The 27,185-nt window shown below is 38.5% G+C and overlaps 1 protein-coding gene across 3 annotated transcripts in view; it reads left to right on the top strand.

Moving 5' to 3' along the window:
• The window catches only part of LOC126187823 (CREB-regulated transcription coactivator 1-like), a 369,127-nt gene that overhangs the window by 202,861 nt on the left and 139,081 nt on the right, over positions 1-27,185 (top strand). For all 3 annotated transcript variants that reach the window (XM_049929121.1, XM_049929120.1, XM_049929119.1), the window contains 2 exons: positions 3,989-4,072; positions 24,170-24,355. In XM_049929121.1, coding sequence (XP_049785078.1) covers positions 3,989-4,072; positions 24,170-24,355 — 270 coding nt within the window. The remainder of the gene's footprint in view (positions 1-3,988; positions 4,073-24,169; positions 24,356-27,185) is intronic.

Raw genomic sequence — 27,185 nt, 5'->3', positions numbered from 1 at the left:
AGCCTCCCAAAACCTAACTCCTATTCTGGTTCAGGTTTATTGTTGATATCTTCATGATCTAGACACCATGTCCTCATTTGTTCACATAATCAGCACCTTTTCTCTCTTCTGCTTCACCCAGTTTTTCTCATCTTCCTAGATATTGACCTCTTCCTCTCTGATCGCTCCATTCACATCACTGTCCACATTATACCCACCAACCACCAACAGCACCTGCATTTTGACAGCTACTATCCCTTGCACACCAAAAAATTGCTCCCATACAGCACTGCCAACTGGGGACGGCATATCTGCAGTGACAAGAACTCCCTTTCCCAGTATGCTGAAGGTCTCGCCAAGCCCTTCACATACACACATCCCCCAGATCTAGGTGGCAAACAAATCTCACATGCCATTTGTCCACACTCTCCAAATCCCCCCACCACCATCAACAGCCAGCTGCAAAAGAATGCTGCCTCCATCACCCAATACCACCCAGATCCAGGCCTGGAATAACTGAACCACATCGTTCGTGAGGATTTTGGTTATCTATCATCATGTACTGGAATGAGGGACATTCTACCCAAGATCCTTCCCATCCCTCCTAAAGTGCTGTTCCATTGCCCATCCAACCTCCACAACATTCTAGTCCATCCCTATACCACTCAAATCCCTAACCCTTTGCCACAGGTATCAAATATCTGTGGAAGATCCAGGTTCATGACCTGCCCAATCCACCCATCCAGCACTTCCTATTCCAGTCCTGTCACAGGCTTATGTTACCCATCAAAAGTCACACCACCTTTGAAAGCAACTGTGTTGTATACCACCTCATCTGCATCTACCGCACAGCTATTTATGTTGGTGTGACTACCAACACCTGTCCACAAGGATGGATGGGCACCACCAAACTGTAGCCAAGAGCAAAGTAAGTCGTCCTGTGGCACATGATGCAGCTAAGTGTAACATGCTTCACAACACAGGCCATTTGGATCTTCTTCTCCATCACCAGCTTTTGTGAATTGTGCAAGTAGGGTTATCCTTACATCACATTCTCCGCTCTCCAAATTATTCTGGCCTCGTCCTACAGTAACCTACTGTCCTGACACCTTGTACCCAACAGTTTCCACCCCTCATCCTGTCACCAGCTCCTTTTAGATTTTCTCACCCTCATTTTGGTTCACTCTCTGCCACCGTATCTGACTATCCTTTCCCCTTCACCACTGGACTCCTTTCCACTGTGCTTCCTGTCTGCTGTGCTTCCTTTCCATTACACATTACACTCCTACCCCAAACAGATTACTATTCGCGTGACAGTTGCATCCCGGTCGGAGCTCCTAGTGGTAGCCCTTGTGTGTGTGTGTGTGTGTGTGTGTGTGTGTGTGTGTGTGTGTTCTTTGCTGAAGAAGGCTTCAGCTGAAAGCTATCATTTCATTGTGCCTATATATATTCTTATTCACAGGGGCAGCTGATGTTTATTAGGAGGCTCAAGCATTCTTTATTACATTAGTAGTGGTAAGCTTTTTCCAAATAACAAATGGCAGTGGAATCAATAATTCAAGTCCTCACTTGGAGGACAAGAATTTGGTTTTTGGTTAGCTATCTTAGTTGAGTTGACAGTTAAGCCTTGACACCTGCTCCCCTCTCTCTTTGTCCATCACACACTCATGGATTTATGCACAAGTATTATGTGTATTGTTTACCATTTCACCACACATCTACTCCAATTGGCACTAGTATTGATCCTAATAGTGCCACTTTACAGCACACACAAAACAATTGTCATTGTGATTCACCACTCATCTGAGTCAAAAGAAAGTGGTTTCATTGCCTTGACAGTACTGCTGTTATGTCATTTTCGTCTTTTTTTTCACATTTCAAAGATAATAGATGTTTCCATTATTTTAACTTCGTATTTGTTTTTGTAGTGCATCCACAAACCTACTACTCATCACTAATCGTCAATGTTCAGAAAGTTAGAACTAGTGTTTGTCAATTTTCAGATTGAATTACTTCTGCTTCACTTCTCCATATGGCTACTACTAAGTATTGAATTAAATAGTATGATGTAGCACTCGAGTGAACAACAGTCTAACAAGATTTTCACTTTTCCAGTCACGGATGAATTTCTATTTAATGACACTTCATGTAGGTGTGAGAAATTAATTGCATGTACCTGAATGTGTCCCACATATATTCATTGAAGACTGCCTGATATATTCAGAAATAATTAAAATTCTGTATTTTTTGAATGAATTGGATATGTCGTTTCGCACTGGTGAAGTGTTTGTAGTATACCGTTTACCTTTGTGTGTGACTGGTGGAGTGACCATTATGAAAATGTGACTGAGAAAGTAATGCCAGAATGTAAATAATTGAAGACTTAATGAGATCATTCACTGAATAGTGGAAGTGTTGAGTCATTGATAGGTACACAAAAAGAGTGAAAACTGGGCTAGCTTTTGGACATATCCTTTAAATAGATATAGAGTAAACACATGTCCCCCAACCCCTATCCTCCAACACACATATATGTTTATGTATATATGTGGAGATACATTTCACTGGCTAATAAATACAATGCTGGTGCACTGGCTTGAGGGGTTGTGTCAGCTGGGGAGGGTAAAAGGAGAAACGTATGGGAAGTGGTAGAAAAGGGTTGTGGAGAGGTAGCTAATGGTTCAGAGGAAGGCAGCAGGTGTGTGGGATATAAATACAATGACACAAAGCACCAGAGCTGGTAAGTTTGAGTAATACATGATAATATGGAGGTGTTGATTGGGAGGGGGTGACAGGTCGGAAAGGGGAAGCAGTTGGGTAGAGGGTGTGGGTGCAGTGGGTTACTGTTTTTCTGTTTGCTGTGCAAACTCAGCGGCTTTGGTGCCCACGTGCATTGCATTCCTATCCCACACACCTGCTGTCTCCTTCAGGTCTGCCAACTAATCCTCGCCAACCCCCTCCTTCTTCTAACCTCTTTCTCCATCTATCCATGCCACTTGACACATTTCCGCTCTCTCATGTACATGCTGTACTGCAGCCCCAGCATGCTATGTTCAGCTGGCACAATGTAGCTCTCTCTCTCTCTCTCTCTCTCTCTCTCTCTCTCTCTCTGTCTGTCTGTGTGTGTGTGTGTGTGTGTGTGTGTGTGTGTGTGTGTGTGAAAGCTTAGCTTGACATTTTTCAGTTACAAATCATTTTTGGAAGTGAAAGAAGCAATAACTGACAAAAAAACTTAGGACCAACTATGGATTGAACTCCAGACCTACGGATTGGAAGCCTGACACTGAGTCACTGAGCCACGGACATGGAGTCTTATTGTTCCACAAAGAACATGGTCCCTACTATCCACTGACACTATATAATTTTAATATCTTATTTCTATATTTATCTATAACAATTGTAATATAGCATCTTGCTCATTTTCTGTCTTTCATTGAAACTCTCTGTAAATGTATAGGCGGTAGCTTGTTATTGTGTGGTCATGTCTTGATGGCTGCTTTTTTTGTAGAGTCATTAGTAACTTACTTAGTAGCTCCGCTTTCCATTTGTGAGCTCTTCCGTAGACCTGTAGTTGGCTTTAACCATGTTAGTTACTTTTTAATATTGTAAATGTTTTGTACTGTGCTGGGACAAAATTGTTGCAAAAATTGATGCAATATGACATTATAGTGAATTGCCATACAACTTATGTAGAACAGCATTTAAGGCATGGTGCAGAAGTTTTTTTTATAATACAGTAAAACCTGAATATTTCATACCCATTTTATTCATTTCTTCCTGTAATATTCTGCTCCACACAATTCTATTTTTGTTGTAAAGTTTTTCTTTGACCTGTTCCTCTGTTGTTCCTATAGCTTAACAAAAGGTTTTATTGTATTAAGTACTGTAGGTTATTGTCAGTTCTGGTTGGCTTGCATGAGTTAGTGTGGACTCCAGCTGCCAGAACTGCCAGTGATGATGAATTGTTGTTGTGCACCTTTTGCATGATTAGTAATGTTTGGTGTTTCAGCATTTGAATTCCTTGAACACGTATCGAAGCCCGCAGCCTCTCACTAGGCCCAGTCCCCAGACATCCCCTGGTCTTCTGGTACAGGTAAGTGCTAAGCCACTTGTAAAATTGTTTGTGCCAGAGGACAGTATTTCGTCTTCAGAGCTGTAAAGTGGATTCTCAGTTATAAGATTCGAGTTTGTTACTTTGCTGTATATGTGAGTAAGGAGGACGCCAAGGTAAATACAGTAAAAAGGCATCCACTTAGTGTAGCATATGTAGTGCATATGTTGCATTGTGTTTGCTATTTTTAGTGCATGCTAAGCTCTGTGCTTTAAAAGGTGTGCAATTTTGAGAATAATATTGCTCTGTGTTACTAACAATGAATCTGTTGAATATTCCGGTATATTTATAAATTAGTCACTGGACCACTTAAAAGTAAATGTAGAAAAAAATTAATGCCAAATATTTAAAATAAGGGAAAGGCAACCACTCATCTATAGCAGATTGATGCATGGCACACAGTGACACACGACGAAAAGCAGCATTTGCACTAGCTTTCAAACACTAGCTCTTCTGGCAAGACTAATTAGTCTTGCCATGACAATGGGACTGTGCATTCAGGTGCTGATATGTGTGAATGTGTATACCTTTGCTGGAGAAAGAGCTAGTGTTTGAAAGATAGTGTGAATTCTGTTTTCTGTCACGTGTTACTGTGCATCAATCTGCTATAGGTGAGTGGTTGCCTTTTCTGTAATTTGTGTATTCCCCCATCCAAGAATTTCCACTACTGTTAAAAATAATATATTTAATACATGTGTTGATGGGATGGGGTGGGAGTTCAAGATGAGTACAGTATGAGAGAACAGTCCCAAAGGGAAAATCTATGTCATATGATGTTTCTCTTGGTAAGCAGTAATGAAAATAAATTTTAAACACTGCTGGTTATATGATTGAAAACAAGTCAGTACACTGTGTTTACATAGCATTTTCAGTATTTGATGTTGATAAATAATGTCCTAAACATCTTGTAAGGCAATAACTCAGTGTTTTATTACCTCCTTCTTCATTCTTTCACATTTACCTGTAGAGCAGTGGTTTGTGAGAAATATTCACATACTGCAGTGAAAGAATTTGTTTGTCTATCACTATGATGCCAGAGGGTCAGTGATCAGATATCACTATAATTTGTCGTTAAAATTCAATTTTATGACTTCTCCAGTGTCATAATAGCATGCTCACAAATATATTTTTCAAACTTTCAAAATAAGTAGTATTTAAAGCTTAAGAACTACTTGTCTCCCTTCCTCCCTCTCCCTACCACCTTCCCCCTTTATCAGTGACATCTGTTCCATTGAGTGTTTATTCAAATATATTTGTCAGTTTGCTTTTCTTTATGGATGTGTAATGCTGGGCAGTGTCTGTCTCATCCATAAACACGCCAAGTGTCAAAATGAGTTTCAGCTTGCCACTCATTGACACAATCTCATTCCACTGAAGGATCTCAAATGCAAAATCAAACAAAGAATTTAAAAAAATGCAAAAACATTATTTGCAGTGTCTTAAGCTGCCTTAAATTAACATTTTTTTATGCCCCTGGCAGGCAGCGCTTTTTGTATCGCTAATACTGGATACAAAGTACTTCCAAAGCTCTGGATTGTTATTTTCCCTCATAATGGAATTTGGTAAATATTTCTGTATTACCGGCCTTCCTTGACAATGTTTAACCCATTTGTTACCAGGTGAGAATGACATGTAAGTAATGTTCTGGCAGTGTGTAGTTTATATGTTAATGATTTCTTTGTTCTGTTAACAAAGCAGAAATAAAAAGCAGTTACTCAAATTGCAAACAAACTGAAAATTGCATTGTGGTTGATCTGTAAATTACACCAGTCAATGATGACAAAGTGCACAAATTGCTAAAGTCTTGCTCTAATCCATTTGGCTAGAAATGAGTGTATATTGAAATATTCTGTATGATTGGTTAAAACAGATCTGTATCTTTTATATGTTAAACAGCTCATTCTCCCACCGGTTAAAAAAAATATCATCATGAAAACCCAACACTTCACCACTCCATCCTTATTCTTCATAAGCTGTTTCCAGAATAAAACCTACTCTGTTACTGAATAATACAGTGCATCATAACATAGTTTCACGGCAGGTTAAAACTGTGTAAAGCTGTGAGTACCGGGCGTGAGTTGAGTACCGGGCGTGAGTCGTGCTTCGGTAGCTCAGATGGTAGAGCACTTGCCCGCGAAAGGCAAAGGTCCCGAGTTTGAGTCTCGGTCGGGCACACAGTTTTAATCTGCCAGGAAGTTTCAGGTTAAAACTGTTCATCAAATAACATTTCAACCCACATGTGTGTGTCTTTAACAGGCAATGATGTGAGACTATTTTCTTGGGTAATTTTACCTCCCCATATGAAATAAAACAGTGTGTCACATGATGATACACAGTGATTTGCCATGTAAGCCCTTCTTTGATTTTTAAGAGCAGTTAGTCCTTTGTGCAGTAGTTAGTTTTTAAAGCTGTTGTGGTTACTCTCTTACCAACATGTCTTGCTAAGGCAAGAATGTCATGTTTGCTCATTTTATGTACGTCACTGACAAAATTGGTGGAAATATGTCGTTACTGCTAAAAGTAGGCTTTGAGTTTGTACACACATTAACTTGCATTAGACAAGAATAAGGAAGCAAAATTATCATGCCATTCTGACTTCACCATAAGCGTCTCATTTCCCCTGCAAAATGTTTCATACACAGTAAATTAATAAGGATCATATGAAATTAATTAGGCAGCTGTGTCAAACTCTTAACAGGGTTCTGATCTTACAAGGGAATGGTCTAATAAGACATGTAGAAACCTACCCAGAAACCTACCACATTTTTGCCTAGCACGCGACTCATCGAATCCCTCACGCAGTACTGCGTTTCGGAATTGTCCGGAGTTCACAGACACCAGTTCTAAGCACCTAGAGCCGGGTTTACAATCAAGCAAATGGAAGTGAACATATGCGAATAAGCATTTGCAGAAAATTCACTACCATTCACTCATGTATGTGGGTAGAATCATTTATACTAGACAGGACGGAAGAGGACACAAGGTAGCAAATATTGCCTATGGATGCTGTTTTATTAGTTTTTAGTCTTTGGAGCTAATATTTGGTGTACAGGATACAACTCTGTCTTGTTTGAGCCACAATGCAAAACTTTGCTATTCAGTGAGGATTATTTTGCATGGCGAGCGCACTGTTCGTGACAGAGTATGCAAAATGGCACAGGGAAGGAAGAATTTAAGTGTCTCAGTTTGTATGGAAACGTGACATGCGTGGAGATCGTGCAGTTTACATGGAATTGCATCTCCATCTCATGTTAGCACTGGTCCAAAATTTTCCTTGTATGTTGGCTGCCATTTTTCCCTGGCTTCTCATTACCATTGAGGAGAAATTTATAAACAGAACACTAATTACCAACATTGAGCATCTCAAGAGGTGATACAGCTAGTGTCTCCACTAAGCATGTAAGGTCTAAATGTAACATGGCCTAGTGGCAGAGTGTGTGCTTTGTGATCCAGAGAGCATGGTATCAAATCCCGTTCAGACCACAACTTTCTCATTATGATTTTTAACCAAGCATTCACTTCTCACAGACGTTGGAGTGGCCACAAAGGGCATGTGGGTCGGATTCAACGTTAAACTGCAGGTCTCCATTTTCCAGTTAGGTAACTGGTGGAGGTGAGGGACGCATAAGTAGTTGCAGTAGTATCCAGTTGATGGTGAAGGTGAGGCACACATAAATAGTTGCAGTAGCATCCAGTTGAAAGACCTTTTTTGAATAACTTCACATCGACAGTTCCATTCTTGCACATGTAATTCTGATAAAGTGGCTAGCAGAGAAAATAAAATCAGGGCAGTGTTTGATGTCACGGATGACTTCCATCAATGTGGAGTTGTAATTTGTTGAAATGAAATGTATATTGCAGTACACCGAGCGGGGTGGCGCAGTGGTTAGACACTGGACTCGCATTCGGGAGGACGACAGTTCAATCCCGCGTCCGGCCATCCTGATTTAGGTTTTCCGTGATTTCCCTAAATCGCTCCAGGCAAATGCCGGGATGGTTCCTCTGAAAGGGCACGGCCAACTTCCTTCCCTAATCCGATGAGACCGATGACCACGCTGTCTGGTCTCCTTCCCCAAACCAACCAACCTATATTGCAGTACTACATTTTATAAGAATTCCTGTAGGTCATTCCTTACAATTATGTTTGAATGTTGTACATTTGACTATCAGTGAAACAGTTCTTTGTTTATTCTCTGTAGTCATCACAAAAATGCGTAGCATCTATTGAATGACAAAAAAAAATTCTTGCACCAGGCACACTGGACAAAGGAAAAATTGATAAGTCAGGCGCTTCACAGTAATCACTAGTGTTATTTAGACAGAATTGGGATGGAGACAGAAATGGTCCTGGCTGTTGTTCTGCATATTGTGTTGCATACCATGCATAATTGATCAAATTCGTAAAGCGTGGCAAAGAAAACTGGTAATGCACAAATGACTGGAACTTTAGAATACTGTTCTGCTGATAAACCTGAAATGAGAGAGAAGTATCGGAAATTATGTCATCTGATAATTTCCTGTAAAATGCTTTCCACTGTCGAAAAAATTCTTTATCGAGAGGTTGAACCGCACTAGTAGTTCCAGGCGGAATCCGCGTTACATCTACAGATTTTTTGTCGTCCTCCACAAAAGCGGAGGTGTCGTTATGTACAGACCATGAATCCAACAAAAGTAATGAATTAATTTCTGCAGATGGTAGGAATAAGGTTCGAATGAAATGTTGGAAATTGTTCTTTCCCATTTTTCCAGATTTTGATACATTAATTACAAGATTTTTGCAACTAAACAGTCCATTTTTAGGCACTAGCCACTCAACATGTTGTTTCATTTACTTTTGGTCCTGATTTGCCTTGCGGTTCTTGAAGACAGATATACAGCTGTGGAAATAGTAAACAACTCATACTTATCACGGGAATTAACATTTATGAATGTGTCATTGCATTCATTGATTGGGCAACAGCCTCCATATATATATATATATATATATATATATATATATATATATATATATATATATATATATATATATATATATATATATATAATTTTTTTTTTTTTTTTTCCCCCAAATGAAAAAGTGCTGTGTGCATTTCTTTCACAAAATCTTACTGATCAGTGTTATAAACAGCTGTTGTGAGGTTAACAGCAAGTTTTGTCTCTACGTCAGCTGTGAATTTCTGTATAGCATTGTCTATCACTGGCAGCTGCTCTGTACATTTACATGATGTAAACTTGGTAATTTTGTGACGTCCTTTTCTGTACATTATCATGAACCTGCGTAGCCATACCAATGAAGCCTGGAAATTAGCAATGTTCATGTCAGATGTAATTCGGGGGGACTAGTCGTGTAGATCTCCATCAGTAACGGTGCATAGCCTCTCACGAGCAGTTATAAATGTTTCGAACAGTTCTTCATTCATTTGGTTTCAGGTTTCTGTTTGGTGCATATTTCTTACTTCATGTAATTCATTCTTCCATTTGTACAGTTCACACTCCGATTTCACTAAATGAAAACGCCTTTACACACTTCGTAACTTCAAGCATTTTTTCCCTCCTTCGTTTAACCAATATTTCACTGCCTTTTCGTTATTGCTGAAAGCTCTTGCAGTGTGTGTTTTTCTTAGGCTTGGACAGTATCCTTCTTCACAACTGTTACTTGCACAACTGACATCGCCTGAACCACAGTCCATGGAATCATCACACTTATTTCCTATTTCTTCTAACGTATCCACAATCTCAAACAAAATGTCAATATCATTCGAATGAATGTCAAGGAAATCAACTAACAAAAGACATATATGTACGTCCTCAGGAGAAGAAAGTGATTTCGGCTGGAAACCACGTTCTTCATATTTCATCATTGCTAGATTCAGAATGTTAATTGGATTACTGTGAAACTGAAAGAAAACAAGATACTATTAGCAGGCATGCTTTACGAAAGCACAATAAATATTAATTCATCTTTATCTGTATTGTCAGTACTTACAAATACTGCAAAAAGCAACAGATAATTTGTATTAAATGTCACTTGAGTGGGTAATGCGAGAGAATAGTAACTGTGTACTGTAGTGTTAGAGAAACTATCAACGAATGGTAGTCTGAAACAACCTTTATAAATTACGATTGGGTTGTGTCGCGTTTCCTATTTACAAATGTACTGCCGACCCCGGCTGTGTGTGTGCCTAGTTACGCACGCACAGCTGCTATAGCGCCAGTTGGGGGTGTAAATTTCTACTGCCGCCTGGTGTGCTACAAATTTGGCAATTTCTAGCCATTTTTTTAATACTTGCAGTGCCTCTTAACATCTAAAATTTTGACAGTGCATTTCTTTCATTGTCCTTTACCTGTGTAAAAAATTTCAGGGTAGGTTTAGACAAGTCTTATTGGACCATTCCCTTGTTAGCTTCAAGTTTCCAGTTCCTTTTTCTTAGATATTTGCTAATTATATTCCATTGTTCACTTATTAGTACCATTTACTTGGAAAATAGAAACCATGCATTGCACCCTTTGCCTTCCAGCAAAGTTTGCATACTGTGTGTTGTGAAATGAAAATCAGAATACATATAGTTAAATTTCACAGCAGCATTAGGTCTCTGTTGTCGTATGTGGATGTGGAATATTTATAAGGCAATCAGGGTTAAATCAAATTTAGATGTATATATTCTACAGTCCACCTGAGTTAAAGATTCCATTTCTCTGCGCAGTTGGGGTGAAATCGAATTTAAAAGATGTATATATTCCACAGTGTACGTGAGTTAAAAGTTCTATTTCTGTGTGTAAATATTTTTTGTCAATGGAAATATTGTGTAGAAAATAGAATTGTTGGCAGTAATTCCAGCTCCAGGTGGAAAAATTGTGTGTGTGTGTGTGTGTGTGTGTGTGTGTGTGTGTGTGTGTGTGTGTGTGTGTGTGTGTGTGTGTGAGAGAGAGAGAGAGAGAGAGAGAGAGAGAGAGAGAGAGAGAGAGATGTTCCCTGATTACACTTACACGTAATGTAACATAAAAATGACTTGTATGAATCCAGTTCTGCTCCTGTTTTTAAATAAAAACTAGTGATCGATAACATCTGCTGCAGTTGTATAAATTTTATCTACCGATAAAAAGATAGCACAGCCAGGTTTCAAGGACAAGAGTCCTGTCATCAGTTGGTGCACCTGAAAAATTACAGATAAAATATCAAAACTATACATCCTGTCAAACTGGAAAAAAAAAAAAAACAAAAAAACCTTAGAACACTACCAAAAAGGATACCACATATATGTACAGAATGTCTATATGCATCACCTAACAGGAGTTAATATAGTGATTGTCCGGTACATGGCAACTGAGAAGAAAATCCGCCTTGTACATTCCTACGCTGCACGGAAAACTTCTTGAAGAAAAGGCTTACATAAAATAATTAGATCCCCATATATAAAAGAGCACAACCACTCCAAATAAAATACAAATAATGATTAATGACCTCATATCCACAGACAAGTTTACAATGATCCAAGCTGAAGGACTCCAATACCATGATTCCACATAAAGTAGGATTACCAGACATTCACACTGTGTAACCAGAAAAAGATATGATACGTGGTCACTGCACCTACAGATTTCAGTGTTTACGTAATATGTTCCCTTATGTAAAGAGTCTGAGTTTCCAGTACTTCATACACGCCCATATAGTATTGACCGAACGCACACAGTTGTTTAAATTCCAGGTGATGGGCTATGTTGCCACCATATAAGGGAATGCACATAGTGCAAAACCTCATGGTTAAGCTCCAAACTACTATTCCTGTATTCATTGTATCTAAAACCTCTAGCAATAGCACCATTACCATCATACTGACACATAACACCACCTGTTGTAAACCAATTACACCACCCAATGTGTGTAATCAAAATTAAATAAGTGAATAAAACTCTTATAATACCACTCATAAAGTCTGTGTCAGCATACACAAGAATTCTGACCAGGTTGTACCCATTCTGAGAATTCTGTAAACTAATATTTAATGGATGAAAAGCTATGTATTAGGAATCAAAGTTAAAATAAAAGCATTAAATTGCAGGTGAACTTTCAGCTGGGTAGTCTGTAATTAACACAAAGCCAATGAGTGCACGAACATAAGAACCAGTGAATCATGCTGTGAGCCACCAGGCTACAGTGCTCCTGTACGATCTGCATTACTGATTATATTCCCCATTAAGGAAATGCAATCTAAACACGTCATATAAATAGTATAAAAATACAGTGGCTTCCCCTTGTGCATATAGTATAAATATGCACCTAAGTAGTAGGAAGGAGTAGCTCCCAAAATATGGGACAAAATGAAAGAAATGATCAGTTCATCTCTCCCTGAACAGGTTAGTTAGACCGCTCAAGCAAAGAATCCCTGGATTTCGAACAATACTCCACTACTCATCGAAGAAAGGAGCACACTAAAGAAATGTTGGCATGCAAACCGGTCAAGATGAAGAAGCGTGCAAAGAACTTTGCCGCAAACAGCGCAGCTGCCGAAGTGACAAGACCCAGTGCCTCATCAGTATTTGTGATGACATAGAGTAATGTCAAAAACTAAATGAAACGCATGACCTATTCAAAAAGATGAACAGCATCACCTGATAGTTCAAACTGCGCACGTGGGTGTTAGAAGATACAGATGGCACTATTATTAGTGACAAGCAATTAGCCATAGCTAGGTGCAAACAACACTGTGAAGCACTGTATTGCAAAGGAAACAACATCAATGAAGAGAACATTTGTAAGGAAGCAAATAAGAACCTGATATTCTGTACAGTGAAATCGAAAATTGATTGGCGACTCCATGGAGTGCTGTGTGCACAACAACCATATATGTTAAATTAAAAGGAAGGTCAACTTTGGCCGTAATAGTGATGTTTTATTGATAGCAGAATCGATTTTTGACCACATAGTGATCATCGTCAGTGCTGTACAAATTAAACTCGGACACTGGTATCAAGTTATCAAAACCAAAACTGAGAAGCGATCACAATAACAAGGAGTTATCAAGTTATCAAAACCAAAACTGAGAAGCGATCACAATAACAAGGAGTTATTGTGATCGCTTCTCAGTTTTGGTTATTGATAACTTGATACCAGTGTCTTGAGTTTAATTTGTACAGCACTGAAGATGATCACTACGTGATCGAAAATTGATTCTCCTATCAATAAAACATCAAGAAATCGAAAATGGCATCGAGCATCTGAAAAACAACAAATTGCCAGGTATAGATGGTATTACCAGAGAAATGCAGACTGCGATGGGAGAGGAAGGCATGCATGCCCTAAATTTTATATGTAATAAGAAGTGGAAACCGGGTGAAAGGCCTAAAGACTGTACTATATCTGTCCTAATTCCTCTGCACAGAAAAGGATCAGTTAGGGACTGCTGCAACTATAGGACCAAAGCCTTAATATCACATGCTAGTAAAGTACTCCTGCATATAATAAATCAATGCCTAAAAAATTTTCTGTAGTCTCAGATTTCCACAGAACAAGCGGGTTTCGCGTCAGGTAAAGGTACTCGAGAGGTAGTCTTGAATTTAAGGCAGATAATTGAAAAATGTTGTGTGTTCTGTGTCCCTGCCTACATCTGAGATTACCAGCCTGCCTCTTCACATCATATTAGGAAAGGCCGATGATCACTGTGGATGGAAACATCTGTCTGAAGTCTCAACTACATAAGAATTAATAAGGAAATGAGGTCACGACTCTCAGCTATGAGTAAAATGACTAATGAATGAAAGTAGGAGCCCTAACACAAGAGCCAAAGGGAAGAGGCATGACAGAAGCAAGTGGAGAAAAACACCACAATGCATGTCTGAACACGAGAGATAGAAAATATGGATAGATCAACTGGAATGCAATACTCTGGAAAGATTGTAAGTAATTATTAAGTATGCTCTAATGCTTTGATTTCGTTTGTTCATTATGGACATTCTCAGGATAGTTAATTTTGCATTTCATGATTTCAGTTTCCTCCAAAGTGTTCAACCTAAATTTTCCCTAATATACTGTTTATTAAGCACTGGATGAAGAGATGGGGTTCCATACATCTACCTACTCCAGTCCAGTCACAAGCATCACTTATCCCATCATATGCAGGGCTACTGGTGAAAGCTGTCATGTGATCTACAACCACTATCCTGTGTTCTATGTGGGTATGACAACCAACAGCTGCCTGTCCGCACGAATGGCCACCATCAAATTGTGGTCGAGAAACAGCTGGACCATCCACTTGCTGAGCACCCTGTCCAATACACCATTCTCACTTCAATGACTGCTTCATAGCCTGCACCATTTGGATCCTTCCTACCAGCACCAGCTTTTCTGAATTACACAGGAGGGAACTCGCACTGCAGTAAGTCGCATGTTCCCCAAACCCCCTTGGCCTCAACCTTTGCGAGTCACTGTCCTTCACTCGCCTATCCCCATTCCTGTTCCCATTCCAGCGCTACACAGCCTTTTATTCCACCAATGTGCTCACAGTCTTTCCTGTCTCCACTTTCCCCCGTACCCTCCATCTAACCTCCTATCTACCGTATTTACTCGAATCTAAGCCGCACTTTTTTTCCGGTTTTTGTAATCCAAAAAACCGCCTGCGGCTTAGAATCGAGTGCAAAGCAAGCGGAAGTTCTGAAAAATGTTGGTAGGTGCCGCCACAACTAACTTCTGCCGTCGAATATATGTAGCGCTACACAGGCATGCTTTGTAGGCACAAAGATAAATACTGGCGCCAAAACCTCTGCGTCAGTAAAAAAAAAAAAAAAAGGTGGAAGACGAGCTTTTCTTTCTCCGCCCCGAGTTTAGGCCACTGCATTTTCATACATTATCCAACAAAGTAAATACAAATTCCGTATTGTTCATCTCCGAATGTAGTAGAATTTCAATGTACTATGAAAATCCGACTGGCAAGACTGGGATGTTTTTCAATATGGCCAACTCAACGTTCTGAATTTTTTCCTAACTGTGAGAAGAGATGGTTGCTAATAGTAACCTGATGAAATGTAAATCACAAGCAGTATTCTCTTCACCATTCACCATAAGAATAATACGAATATAAACATTTTACCATGTATTCTTCCGTGTTTGTTGCTATCTCATTTAAATCCTGTCTGCCTAATAAACTACGAAACTAGAGTGAGACAACAGCAAACGCGGAAGAATATACTTATCGTGTCATGTTGATATTCGTATTATTCTTATGCCTAATAGTGATACAGTCAGAAATGAAGCACGGAAACTGACTAGATTTTTAAATCTAAGATGACTCTAATTTCTGTGCAGAATTTGATGTACTAAAGAAGCGGCCGCAAAGATTTTCAAACGGAGAAAAATTTTCGCCTAACTCTCGTTCAGAACGTGTTCTATCATACGCAGCCTATTATTTGGTTCTTGTTGATCATTCTCAAAGAAAGCAGCAGTGTAAGTAACAACTTGACATTGCTTCGCTAATGAGACGATTCGCCTCTTTTTAGTTGTAAGCGGCGCTAGCGCGCACAAAAGCAAACCATGCCGCGAGCGACGACAGGCCGTAAACACGCACTATCAGAATGCGACAAACAATGCATGACACAGTACAGTGATGCATTTTCAACTTAGAGTGATGTAAACACCTATAACAGAGAAAACGCCACTTATCAGATCAAAGCAAAACAAGCAGTCGATTCAAACCAGACGAAGCACGTGAAAAAGGAAGGGTACCCGTATAAATACGGACGGAGCGCCGGACGCATAGCAGTGGCTACCTGGTAAAGCTTAACTGCTAAGCTTACGATTCGAACCAAACTACTGTAGCTGTATCGTCATTCATTCGACCTAAATTGTGTCTCATATTACAATGGACCAACTTTGTTTCGATTTGGAGGTGCGGCCTAAAACTTTTCTCTCCCATTGAATTTTGAGTCTCAAATTTCAGGTGTGTCTTAGATTCGGGAAATTTTTTTTTCTTGATTTCGAGTCTCATTTTTCAGGTGCGGCTTAGATTCGAGTAAATACAGTACACCTACCAGCCGCACCCTCTCCCCATCTCATTCCTGTATACTTCCACAAATAGAACTTTGGCCCCCATCACTACCCTGGTATCCCTCCCCTTCCACGTCCCAGCCTCCTCCCAACCCCCCACCCAGATTGCTTCTTCCATCATGTGCCATTGATTGCAGTCTGTCCTCAGTGGAAGACATGATGGTCGTGTGTGTGTGTGTGTGTGTGTGTGTTTTTCAGCATCTCAGCTATATGAGTTACAATCTATCCTTTCCATAATATTGTCGTTATTTCATCCTGCATTATCCATTGTTAAATTTATATTGTGTCATTTTTCTTCATTTGCTTCTGCCATGCCTCTTCTAGTTCGCCCTTTTGTTAGGGAGGTCTACCATGCTGCTGTGTATTTATGTGCACGAGGGGAAGCTGCTGTCTTTTTGTACTATGTGTGTGATATATGTTTAGTGTATGTTTCCCAAATAGGGAATATAATAAGTAAAGTAGGTTGTACAGGGACATTGTGGCCTGATGGGTACAGCACAATTAACTGGTTCTTATATTCATACTCTCACTGTCTTTGTTTTCATTACAGGCTTCCTTGTTGGAGGTTCAATAGTAATTTAATGCTTTTGTTTTAATTAACATAACTATTGTTGCATCTGTGACCTATTTAGGATGGTCTTTTTAATAAGATTTTTATGGTTTTGGGTCCATTAAGTATTAGTTTACCAAAAGCTCAGAATGGGTACAACTTGATGAGAATTCTTGCGTATGCTGTCACAGAATGGTACATAACTTCATGAATGCAATTATAGGAGCTGCGGCCATTTATTTAATTTTGGTTATGCCTGTTGATCTTTTAATTGGTTTATGGCATGTCTTACGTGTAATAGTAGTTCTGTAATCTTCAATGTGATAGGGTCTGCAGCTGAGATGAATTTTTTAAATGATTTTATGAAACCTGCATCTGATATTCTCATTATTTGATGTACAAGTGTACAATTTCGTCCTGAGGCTGTTTTCAGATATCCAGAATGGAAAATTTATACATTGGGTTCATTAGTATCACTTATAAATTACGTCATATCCCAATATATGCTAAGAGGATTATTTATTATTTTATGCACAATATTTTAATGGTATTATATGCCGTGTATGTCTTTGCTCCTGTAACCACAATGTAATTGTCATAAAATAAATTTGAAATAGTTTTTTTGTTATTTTAAGATTATAATTATTCTTCAAAAATTAATTAATAAAGATATATGTGTACGTGTTCTCAATTACATTATCATTGGTGAAAATATGATTGTATGTAATCCCCTTAAAAACTTGTAAATATTTGTTCTAATTTTGCAGGAGCATGTCATTTGTAAACAGTTGTTACATATATCTTATATATACAGGGTTATTACAAATGATTGAAGCGATTTCACAGCTCTACAATAACTTTATTGTTTGAGATATTTTCACAATGCTTTGCACACACATACAAAAACTCAAAGTTTTTTTAGGCATTCACAAATGTTCGATATGTGCCCCTTTAGTGATTTGGCAGACATCAAGCCGATAATCAAGTTCCTTCCACACTCAGCGCGGCATGTCCCCATCAATGAGTTCGAAAGCATCGTTGATGCGAGCTTGCAGTTCTGGCACGTTTCTTGGTAGAGGAGGTTTAAACACTGAATCTTTCACATAACCCCACAGAAAGAAATCGCATGGGGTTAAGTTGGGAGAGCGTGGAGGCCATGACATGAATTGCTGATCATGATCTCCACCACAACCGATCCACCGGTTTTCCAATCTCCTGTTTAAGAAATGCCGAACATCATGATGGAAGTGCGGTGGAGCACCATCCTGTTGAAAGATTAAGTCGGCGCTGTCGGTCTCCAGTTGTGGCATGAGCCAATTTTCCAGCATGTCCAGATACACGTGTCCTGTAAAGTTTTTTTCGCAGAAGAAAAAAGGGCCGTAAACTGTAAACCGTGAGATTGCACAAAACACGTTAACTTTTGGTGAATTGGGAATTTGCTGCACGAATGCGTGAGGATTCTCTACGCCCAGATTCACACATTGTGTCTGTTCACTTCACCATTAAGAAAAAATGTTGCTTCATCACTGAAAACAAGTTTTGCACTGAACGCATCCTCTTCCATGAGCTGTTGCAACTGCGCCGAAAATTCAAAGCGTTTGACTTTGTCATCGGGTGTCAGGGCTTGTAGCAATTGTAAACGGTATGGCTTCTGCTTTAGCCTTTTCCGTAAGATTTTCCAAACCGTCGGCTGTGGTACGTTTAGCTCCCTGCTTGCTTTATTCGTCGACTTCCGCGGGCTACGTGTGAAACTTGCCTGCACGCGTTCATCCGTTTCTTCACTCACTGCAGGCCGACCCGTTGATTTCCCCTTACAGAGGCATCCAGAAGCTTTAAACTGCGCAAACCATAGTTGCATGGAGTTAGCAGTTGGTGGGTCTTTGTTGAACTTCGTCCAGAAGTGTCGTTGCACTGTTATGACTGACTGATGTGAGTGCATTTCAAGCACGACATACGCTTTCTCAGCTCCTGTCGCCATTTTGTCTCACTGCGCACTCGAGCGCTCTGGCGGCAGAAACCTGAAGTGCGGCTTCAGCCGAACAAAACTTTATGAGTTTTTCTGCGTATCTGTAGTGTGTCGTGACCATATGTCAATGAATGGAGCTAAAGTGAATTTATGAAATCGCTTCAATCATTTGTAATAGCCCTGTATATAAAAGTCGATGACAGCACTCTATTGAAACAGCACTGAAAACCATGAAAATTGAGAAGAACCTTTCATGATCTGCTATCTGGTTGTGTGATCTTATGCATTACAGTCATATTTATTACTCAGTATAGCAGTAATTAAACATTATATGGTACTGTAATACTTTGTTGTAGAACTGGTAAAAAGTTGTGTAGGAATTTTCTATTCCGTACGTCATTTTGATCGTGTAAAACTCTTGTCTGATTGGTCTCTTAGATGGATGTAAGGAAGGAATTGATTCCATTCTTACATCAATGACTTAACCTTTCTGTAACTTACGTAATATTTGTAGTAACTGAGCAGTATTAGATATTTAGTGGTTGGTGTTTTTTAAGTGTACATGCAGCAAAGGTGGATGGGTGCTGTTTCTTATTGTCGTGTGTTCTTTAAATTGTATGCAAACTTCCCTTCCTGTTTGTCCAATATAAAGTTTTGGGCACTTCCATAGTTAACTTTGAAAAATGTTCAGATTTCCATGGGTATGTCTTGATAATTGTTTTAGATTGCCACGGTTCATGTCACTATTGTACAATTTTGTATTCTTGAAACAGCGAGTAATTTTGTCAGAAACAATACTCTCCAAAGTTATTTCATCTTTGGAATTGGCATGTGTTTATTTAGGCTTCTTTTTGAGAAATATGTCCACTAGGTTTTTAGGATTGCTGTTATTTATAGTCATGTTTTGAAGATGATGTAGCTCTTTTTCAGTCCTCTGGTTTTCCATTGGTAAGTTGGTCAGTCTGTGTATCATAGAACGAAAATATGTGAGCTTGTGCACTCTTGGGTCACATGATTGATTGTGGATAATTATGTCTGTTGTCGTTTACAAAAAATATCAAATGTTTGCTCAGATTTCTTGTTTCAAATGTTTAAATCCAAAAAGTTGATCATCTTCTTTATATTTCCACAGAGCTTGTAATTTTTCTATGTAAGCTGTTGAATTGTGAATGTGTGGGGTTGCTCTTTTTGTGCTATCAAATAGGTTTAAAATGTCATCAACAAATGTATAGTAATAAAGTATTTTTCAGCTGTCTGAGTGAACCTGTCAAAAAATTTTCATCTAAAGTATATCACCTAATGTGCCTACTAGGCATGAGCCCATTGCTACCCCCTCTGCCAGGAGATAAATTTTGTCGTGGAGTGAGAAGTAGTTGTTGGCAGTGATCAATTATAGGAGTTCTACCAACTTCTGCTCGAGTGATTTTCCTATATTTGAGAAGTTTGATTTTTTAAAAAATGATTCCTGTAGTCTCTGTTGTTGGATTGTTTGTATACATGTTGGATCAACTGTTTTTAGTATATTTTTTCTCATAAGTGTTATATTCCTTATGGGGCATATTGAGTTTTTTACTAACACCATGTTAACAGTTGGATGAATATGGATTTGTTGTTTATGTATCTTGGTTTGGGCACACAATGTTGGTGTGGTTGGCTTCATTATCATGGAATCTTGTATGTCTTTTTCTGTGAATACCAAGTTACATCTTTTAGTGCTTTCTTTAATTGTGCATTACATTTGGTGCTTGGGTACTGATCAATACTTTTAATATTACTTTGTTCAAAAATTCTAGTACTTCTCTATTATAATCTCCTTTTGACATAATCATCAGTGTACTTCTTGTGTCTGATTTTCCACTGATTTCATTACGTTCTTCAAACTTGTTATTAATTTGACATATGATACTACTGTCCTTTGTTCTTATATTGATCCTGCTTTCTCGTTTTACTTCAGTTTGTATTATTTGTACAAGTTTAAAGTTATGTTGTTCAGCTGATGAGTTGGCAACTGGGCAATACCGAGCACTACTTTAGTGTTTGCAATATTATTTTAAATTATACTGTACATTAGTGTGGTTTTATGTTGAAAAAGAATTTATAATCACCCCTATACCTTTTAATAAATAAGACTGTAATGTGTGAAGATAACACAATCATAATGCAGGTCATGAAAGCGTCTGCTCGATTTTCATAGTTTTAAATACTGTTTCATTAGAGTACTGTGATCAAGTGTACGGGATCTTTGTAACAGCTACTAAAAACGACTTGCTCCCACAAAGATAGAACAGATATTTACAAGTTATTTTAAGGAAATTACATACTGTCATATTTACACTTATTATGAATGGTAACTGAATATAATTCAAAACAAGGACATATATAGTTTAATTAACAAATTTCTGTAAAATAATTATAATCTTCCTAGTGTAAGAACACTCAACACATCAACCTTACATATAAGAGCTTAGCAGCAACTGCTCAAAAGTAACATGCTCCTTAAAAAAAAAAAAAAAAAAAGGGGTAATAAATTTTACGACAATTTCCTGCAGTCACAGGAGCAAAGACGTACATGGCAAAATATATTATTAAAAAATCATCCCTAAAGTAAGTTCAAATCCGCCTAGGATAACTTGGGAAATGACTTGTTCTTATGTAAATTCATAAGTGATACTAATGAATCTAATGTGTGATGCCTCTGTTTTACATACTTGGAAATGACCTAAGGCCAAAATGGTACAATTGTGAATCAAATAAATAGAATATCAGCTGAAGGCATCATGAAATGATTTAAAAAATGATAGTTGTGTGTTTCTCGTACATGAGCAAAGTCAACTTGATGGCAGTGGTGCTATTGTTAGAGGTTTTGGATATGACAAAAACAGAAATAGTAGGCTGGAGCTTAACTGCGATATGCTGCGCATTGTACACTCACTTGCATGGTTGCAACACAGCCCCTCACCTGAAATTTTAATGTGTGGTTGTAGTTGTTACAGTATGAGATGAACATGTATGAAGTACTGGAAAGCCAGAATCTGTATGTAAAGGAACATAATATGCAACACTGAAGCCTGTAGGCACAGTGACTGTGTATTGTAGTTTTTTCTGGTTCCATTGTGTGAATGGCTAGTTACCTCGCTTTACGTGGAAGCATTTTATTGCCATCCTTCAGCTGTGTGACGAAGGAGTATATAAGACGGATTTTCTGCTTATATGCCATGTACCAGAGAATCACTATATTAACCCCTGTTGGTTGATTTGTAGAGACATTCTGTGTATATATATATATATATATATATATATATATATATATATATATATATACTATCCTCATTGGTAATGTTCTAAAGTTCTTTTGGTTTTTTAGAGTTTGACATCATGTATTGTCGTCACATTTTAGTTACACTTTTTCATATGCAACTGAATGTGTAGGACTGTTGTATTGAGACCTTTTGTCGGAAAATGAAACAATAGTTGTGGATGTCCTAACAAGAGAAACATGTGTTAACCAAAATTCTTACTACTGGAACTGCTGTTATTGGCACTGATTATTTGTAGTTGTTGAACTTTCCACCCTCCTCATAAAAAGTCATTCATTAAAGAATGAATTACCAAACTGATTGCGAACCCAAAAACATATTAACTCAGAAAACCAAAGTAAATAAAGTTCATATTGGCATCAAACTTATCTTTGAATTCATTTTGCAGAACCAGGGAAGAAATCATCACATTTTCGTACGTAAAGTTGCAATGTTTCATCTTAAAATTATTGTAAAGTTCCGTGTTGACAGTAAGGAGTTTCATGAGTAATAAAGTCTTAGTTCCACAATCTTTGTCTTTTAATTCGCATTTGTTCAATAAGAAGTACAACAGTGGATGTACTTAATATGCTAAAACTGTTATAATTCATACAGGAATGGTAACTAGATGCCAAACAGTTCTTATACAGAACTCTGACCAGAAATGCCACAAAGACTTATGGCAAGTCATAATTACATTTAGAAAATGCCATACATAACTTGCTGTGTTTAACAGTACTGGATCACAGTTACCTTACAACGCCACTCTTTAACGACCACTGTCAACTCGAACAACTCCACCAATACTGAAAACATTATTTAAATAGGTCTGTTGTTTATAATTAAAGATAATTTAATTGTAATTAGTAACATAATAAAATTAATACACATTTCCTTGTACCTAATGAAAATTTGAACGACTTTTTGATATTAACTAATCAGGTCTTACGTTTTTTACTGGAATTTAAGCAGTATATGTTTTTTAATACAAGCAAAGAAATATTTAAATAAAATAGCTTACAAATTATTGCTTCAGTTATATCAAAGTTCCAACAAAAGTGTAGTAGCTGTCCCAAAATTTTGGAATGTGTTGTGCTGTGAAACTGTAAATATCAAGCATTTTTGTAAGTTAAAAGTTCATTAGGAAAACTAATTACATCAAAGAAAGCATTATACCGCAATTTAATGTCTACATAATAAGAATTTGGAAAATACAGCCCATATAGTTGTGATCTTTATTTGCTAATTGTTGTCCAAAAGCAGATTCCGAAAAGGGGGGGGGGGGGGGTTTCAACTCTTAGTTTGACCCAGGTTATAAATGTTCATGGCATAATTTTCGATAAAGTATAACTTTTTATGAGCTGTGTTTCAATCTTCCAAACTCTGCACCAAATATGACACAATTCTTAGTTGTGCTGTGTGTCTTTATATGAGCTTATGCCAAACTGCTAGTCAGTGCAGTTGCTGATACCTATCCAGTAAATCCCTGTCCCATCTATTGGAGTTAGTTAAATGTGGGATGAATCTGGGAAATAAATGCAACTCTCCCTCAACTGAACAGTGAAGTAATGTTACATGCATGTAGATGGAAAAAGAGCACAATGAATTCTCACTTACGAGCAAAAAGTATTCAGTCCAAAGAGATTAACAATGAATGTATTCACTAAATACCTGTTTCTAATCACAGAAAATCATTGTGTAATATAGTATAAGTTAGGGCTGGTTTTTGATTATTAGATTATCTGGGTTTGTAGTTAGAATAGTATATTTGACTGTGACAGTGACCAGGTAGAAAGGGGCATTTTTTCAGGTACAAAGGTTATAGGGGTAACAAACTGAATAAACTGTAATTGCATTATTACTCTGTAACGAGGGGCCAGAGAATGTGGGTCCTTTATAATAAAATACTTGGAAGGTGTCCCTGAACAGCCTCTGAAATTTTGTCAATGGAGTTCTGGTTCACACTGTATGAAAGTAAAAGTGACACACTAACTTTTGATACTGACAGTTCCTTGTCAGGGAGGGCTGAGTCATAAGGTGGGGAAGGTTATGAGGGAAAGGCTGGCGACTTGGTCCCCACGAGGATAGCAAGGACAAATGTAGACAAATAAATATGATAAATAGGTGTGATATTAGTTTTAGAAGCTTTTGATAAAGATTAAAACATTTCTTCCATTATGAGCTCCACAGGAGTAAATAGTAAGACAACACTTGTTGCTTGTTAATATAGGGTGCAAATGTTTACCGAAGTGCAAGCCCGGGAGACACTAGCCATAGTGGGCCTCAGAGTCCAGTATCGCCTGCCAGCTCACCAGGAATTGGGCCCAGCACCAGCCCTTTCCTTGACCACAACAGCTATGGCTTCACGCAAGCTCAGGCAAATGCATTGCAGCAGCACTTTGAGCAATTCAGTATGGTGAGTAAGCATTCATTGCAAATTTGTTACTTTTTATTGACATTCTGCAGGTGGATGGAAATATACACTGATAAAACGTAGTATAAATCTCTTATCACTGTTGGTTGGTAATTATTCTCTCTTAATTATTTCCTGTGATATGCACAGTCATTCAGAAAGTAAGTAGAGTGGTTGAGATAAATCAACAGTATATGCCCTACCACCCAAATTAATCTTTCTTTTATATTACATTAACTGACAAAAAAGGTGGAACACCCGGAAAGGGAGGGAGAAACAAAATGTAACTTTACAGATTGAGAGGATGTGTGATGTCACTTCAGTGATATCAAAGTGAGATAAATTTACAGGTAACTTGGCAGTATGAGCATGTTTGTCCGTATGATGATGCCCTTCTGGCCTGGATACACACACTGATTCAGTTGGAAAGGGAGTCATAAAGACTTCATATCATATTCCGAAGCAAGCTGCTCCACAACTTTTGTAATTGGTTATTGATGTCCTGGATACTAGCACTGGGTCAGAGTTTACTTCCAAGCTGCTCCTGCACGTTACATTGGGGAGAGATCAGGGGATCTTGGTGGCACGTGATTACCTCAACATCATGTTGACTGTTCATGGAGAAATGTGCCCTTTTGAAGTGGGGCACAACGATACTGTCACATGAGAGGGAACCCATGGGGATGCAAGGTGTCTGTGACATATCTTTGTGCTGTCAGAGTGCCCCCAGTCACTACCAGCAGTGATTGGAAGTCATACCTGATGGCTTCCCACACCTTGGTACTAGGAGTAGCACCACTGTCTCTCCCCAAAACATTGGAAGAATGGGACCTCTCCCCAGGTTTCCATCACACTCGCTGATGATGGTCATCCAAGGTAGTAAAGAATTGCATTTCATTGGAGAATGCAGTGGGATGCCATTCATCGGCAACCCTTTCTTCCTAGTTATGGCACCATTCCAAACATGGCCGTTTGTAGTGTATTGTTAGCAGGAGCACGTCTGGGACAGTAGTTCCCCAGACTGGCAGCTGTAGCCTCAGACCAGTGGTGTGGGATGACACATACAGTTTCAGGGAACTGACTATTTGTTCCGAGCTAGCAGGTGAAATATGAATCTGTCACAGTATGCATGATGTCCAAAACAGTGACTGCCCCTTATGGTAGTCATGGTCGACCTGAATCTTCCGATGTCGAATATGTCTGCTCCCATGTTTCCATGCAGTCCAATGTGGGTCCAATATTACAGTCGAATGCCTCACAAACCTGGGTATGGCATGATTCAACTAACCAGCCAAATGGAGACCCACAATCACACGCTTGTCAGGGGCTGATAAAGCTGTCTCATATGAGTATGTGGCATCTCGGTGTCCTTCACAGTATTTGCAGAACATCTGACACTATTGAAGCCCCTTACATACCATACCGGGCGTAGTAACAACACTAAACACAAACAGCATTAATGCATTCTCGTGATCATTCTGCTTGTGACAGAGAATTGCAACTATAATCATTTAGTTCATAGCTGCTGATGGTGTGAATGTGTATGAAGATAAATTGACATGTGGCCATGTCATCTGGGTATTTCACCTTTTTGTCAGGCAGTGTATTTTACAACATTTGTTGACAAAAATTAGCTTTTATCAGAAATTATTTATGAGGAAATAAGACAAATAAGACTGAATGTGTATTCATATAATGCTGTGGTGTGATAATGCAAAGTGGTATGAGAAAACAAAGAGTTATTTAAGCAGGAGAGACAAATTATTAGCTAAGCTTTTCGTAACTTTTGAATACTCCTTTCACTGGTTCCAGTATATATCAAACAAGAGTGACCAGTTCCAACTAGTGGCGTGAATACATAGTGATAGGTTGTAGAGTGTAACACACATAATGTCAGCTATATTGTGTGTAATGCATGTCCACCTGACATTATTGCTGAACAGAGGAACCACATTGGCAGTTCAGTTCTCGAGTTGGAGTTTTGCCTTATAAACTTTTGATTGAAAATCTATAAATTATACTAAAAATAGTTTTTTTAGCTGTGCATGTTGTGTGTACAGAAGTGAATATCAATCATATCATCAAACTGTTGTTGAATTTGAAGTAAAAATGCTTGAGTATGTCGTCAGATGCAAATGTGAACAGTGTTAACCCTTTGACTGTGGCTGACTGCCACAGCAGTTCAGTGGTGCCATTTCCCAGGTGCTGCCAACTGCTGTAGAAGTTCTGAGACGTTCCCTTGCGTATTGTTTAGCTGTGCTTGAATATACCCACTTAAGATGTCTGTTTGTTTGCAGCGCTACTGGCGGACTCTCACCACATCTTTTTGTTTGTTCTAATTGCAACAGTTGTTTCAATATAAATCAATGTCATCACTTTTGGTGGATCCTCACAGCACTTGAACAAGTAATTTGCTTTACACACAACAGATGACACTACTGTGATTTCTGCCGAACTGTAGTTTTGCCCCTTTCTGCAAGACACTGTTCTTGGTTCAGACATCAATTGGCTATTATTCGCTTGTGTTCGCATAGTGAGTTTACTTATTGTAATTGCATGTAAAAAGTTCCTCACCTCCGAAGAGATGTACAGATGTTGATGGAGAGTGACTCTGAAGAATCACTGAGCTTATCACTAGACAGCGATTCATATGAAAGATTCTCTTATGAATAGTTTACAATCTACCGACATTGTTGATTCTCATCTCATCTCCATCTGTAATTACTAGTGCTATCAATGTACCACAAAGCTGAAATGCCTGGGGCTTCAATAAGAGATAGGAAGAATGGTGATCTGAAAATGAAATGGGACTAGTCGTTCGAAGTGGCTTGCA

Source organism: Schistocerca cancellata, chromosome 5, assembly GCF_023864275.1.
Source record: "Schistocerca cancellata isolate TAMUIC-IGC-003103 chromosome 5, iqSchCanc2.1, whole genome shotgun sequence".
NCBI classification, from domain to species: domain Eukaryota; kingdom Metazoa; phylum Arthropoda; class Insecta; order Orthoptera; family Acrididae; genus Schistocerca; species Schistocerca cancellata.
This window is presented reverse-complemented; position numbering and strand designations above follow the sequence as displayed.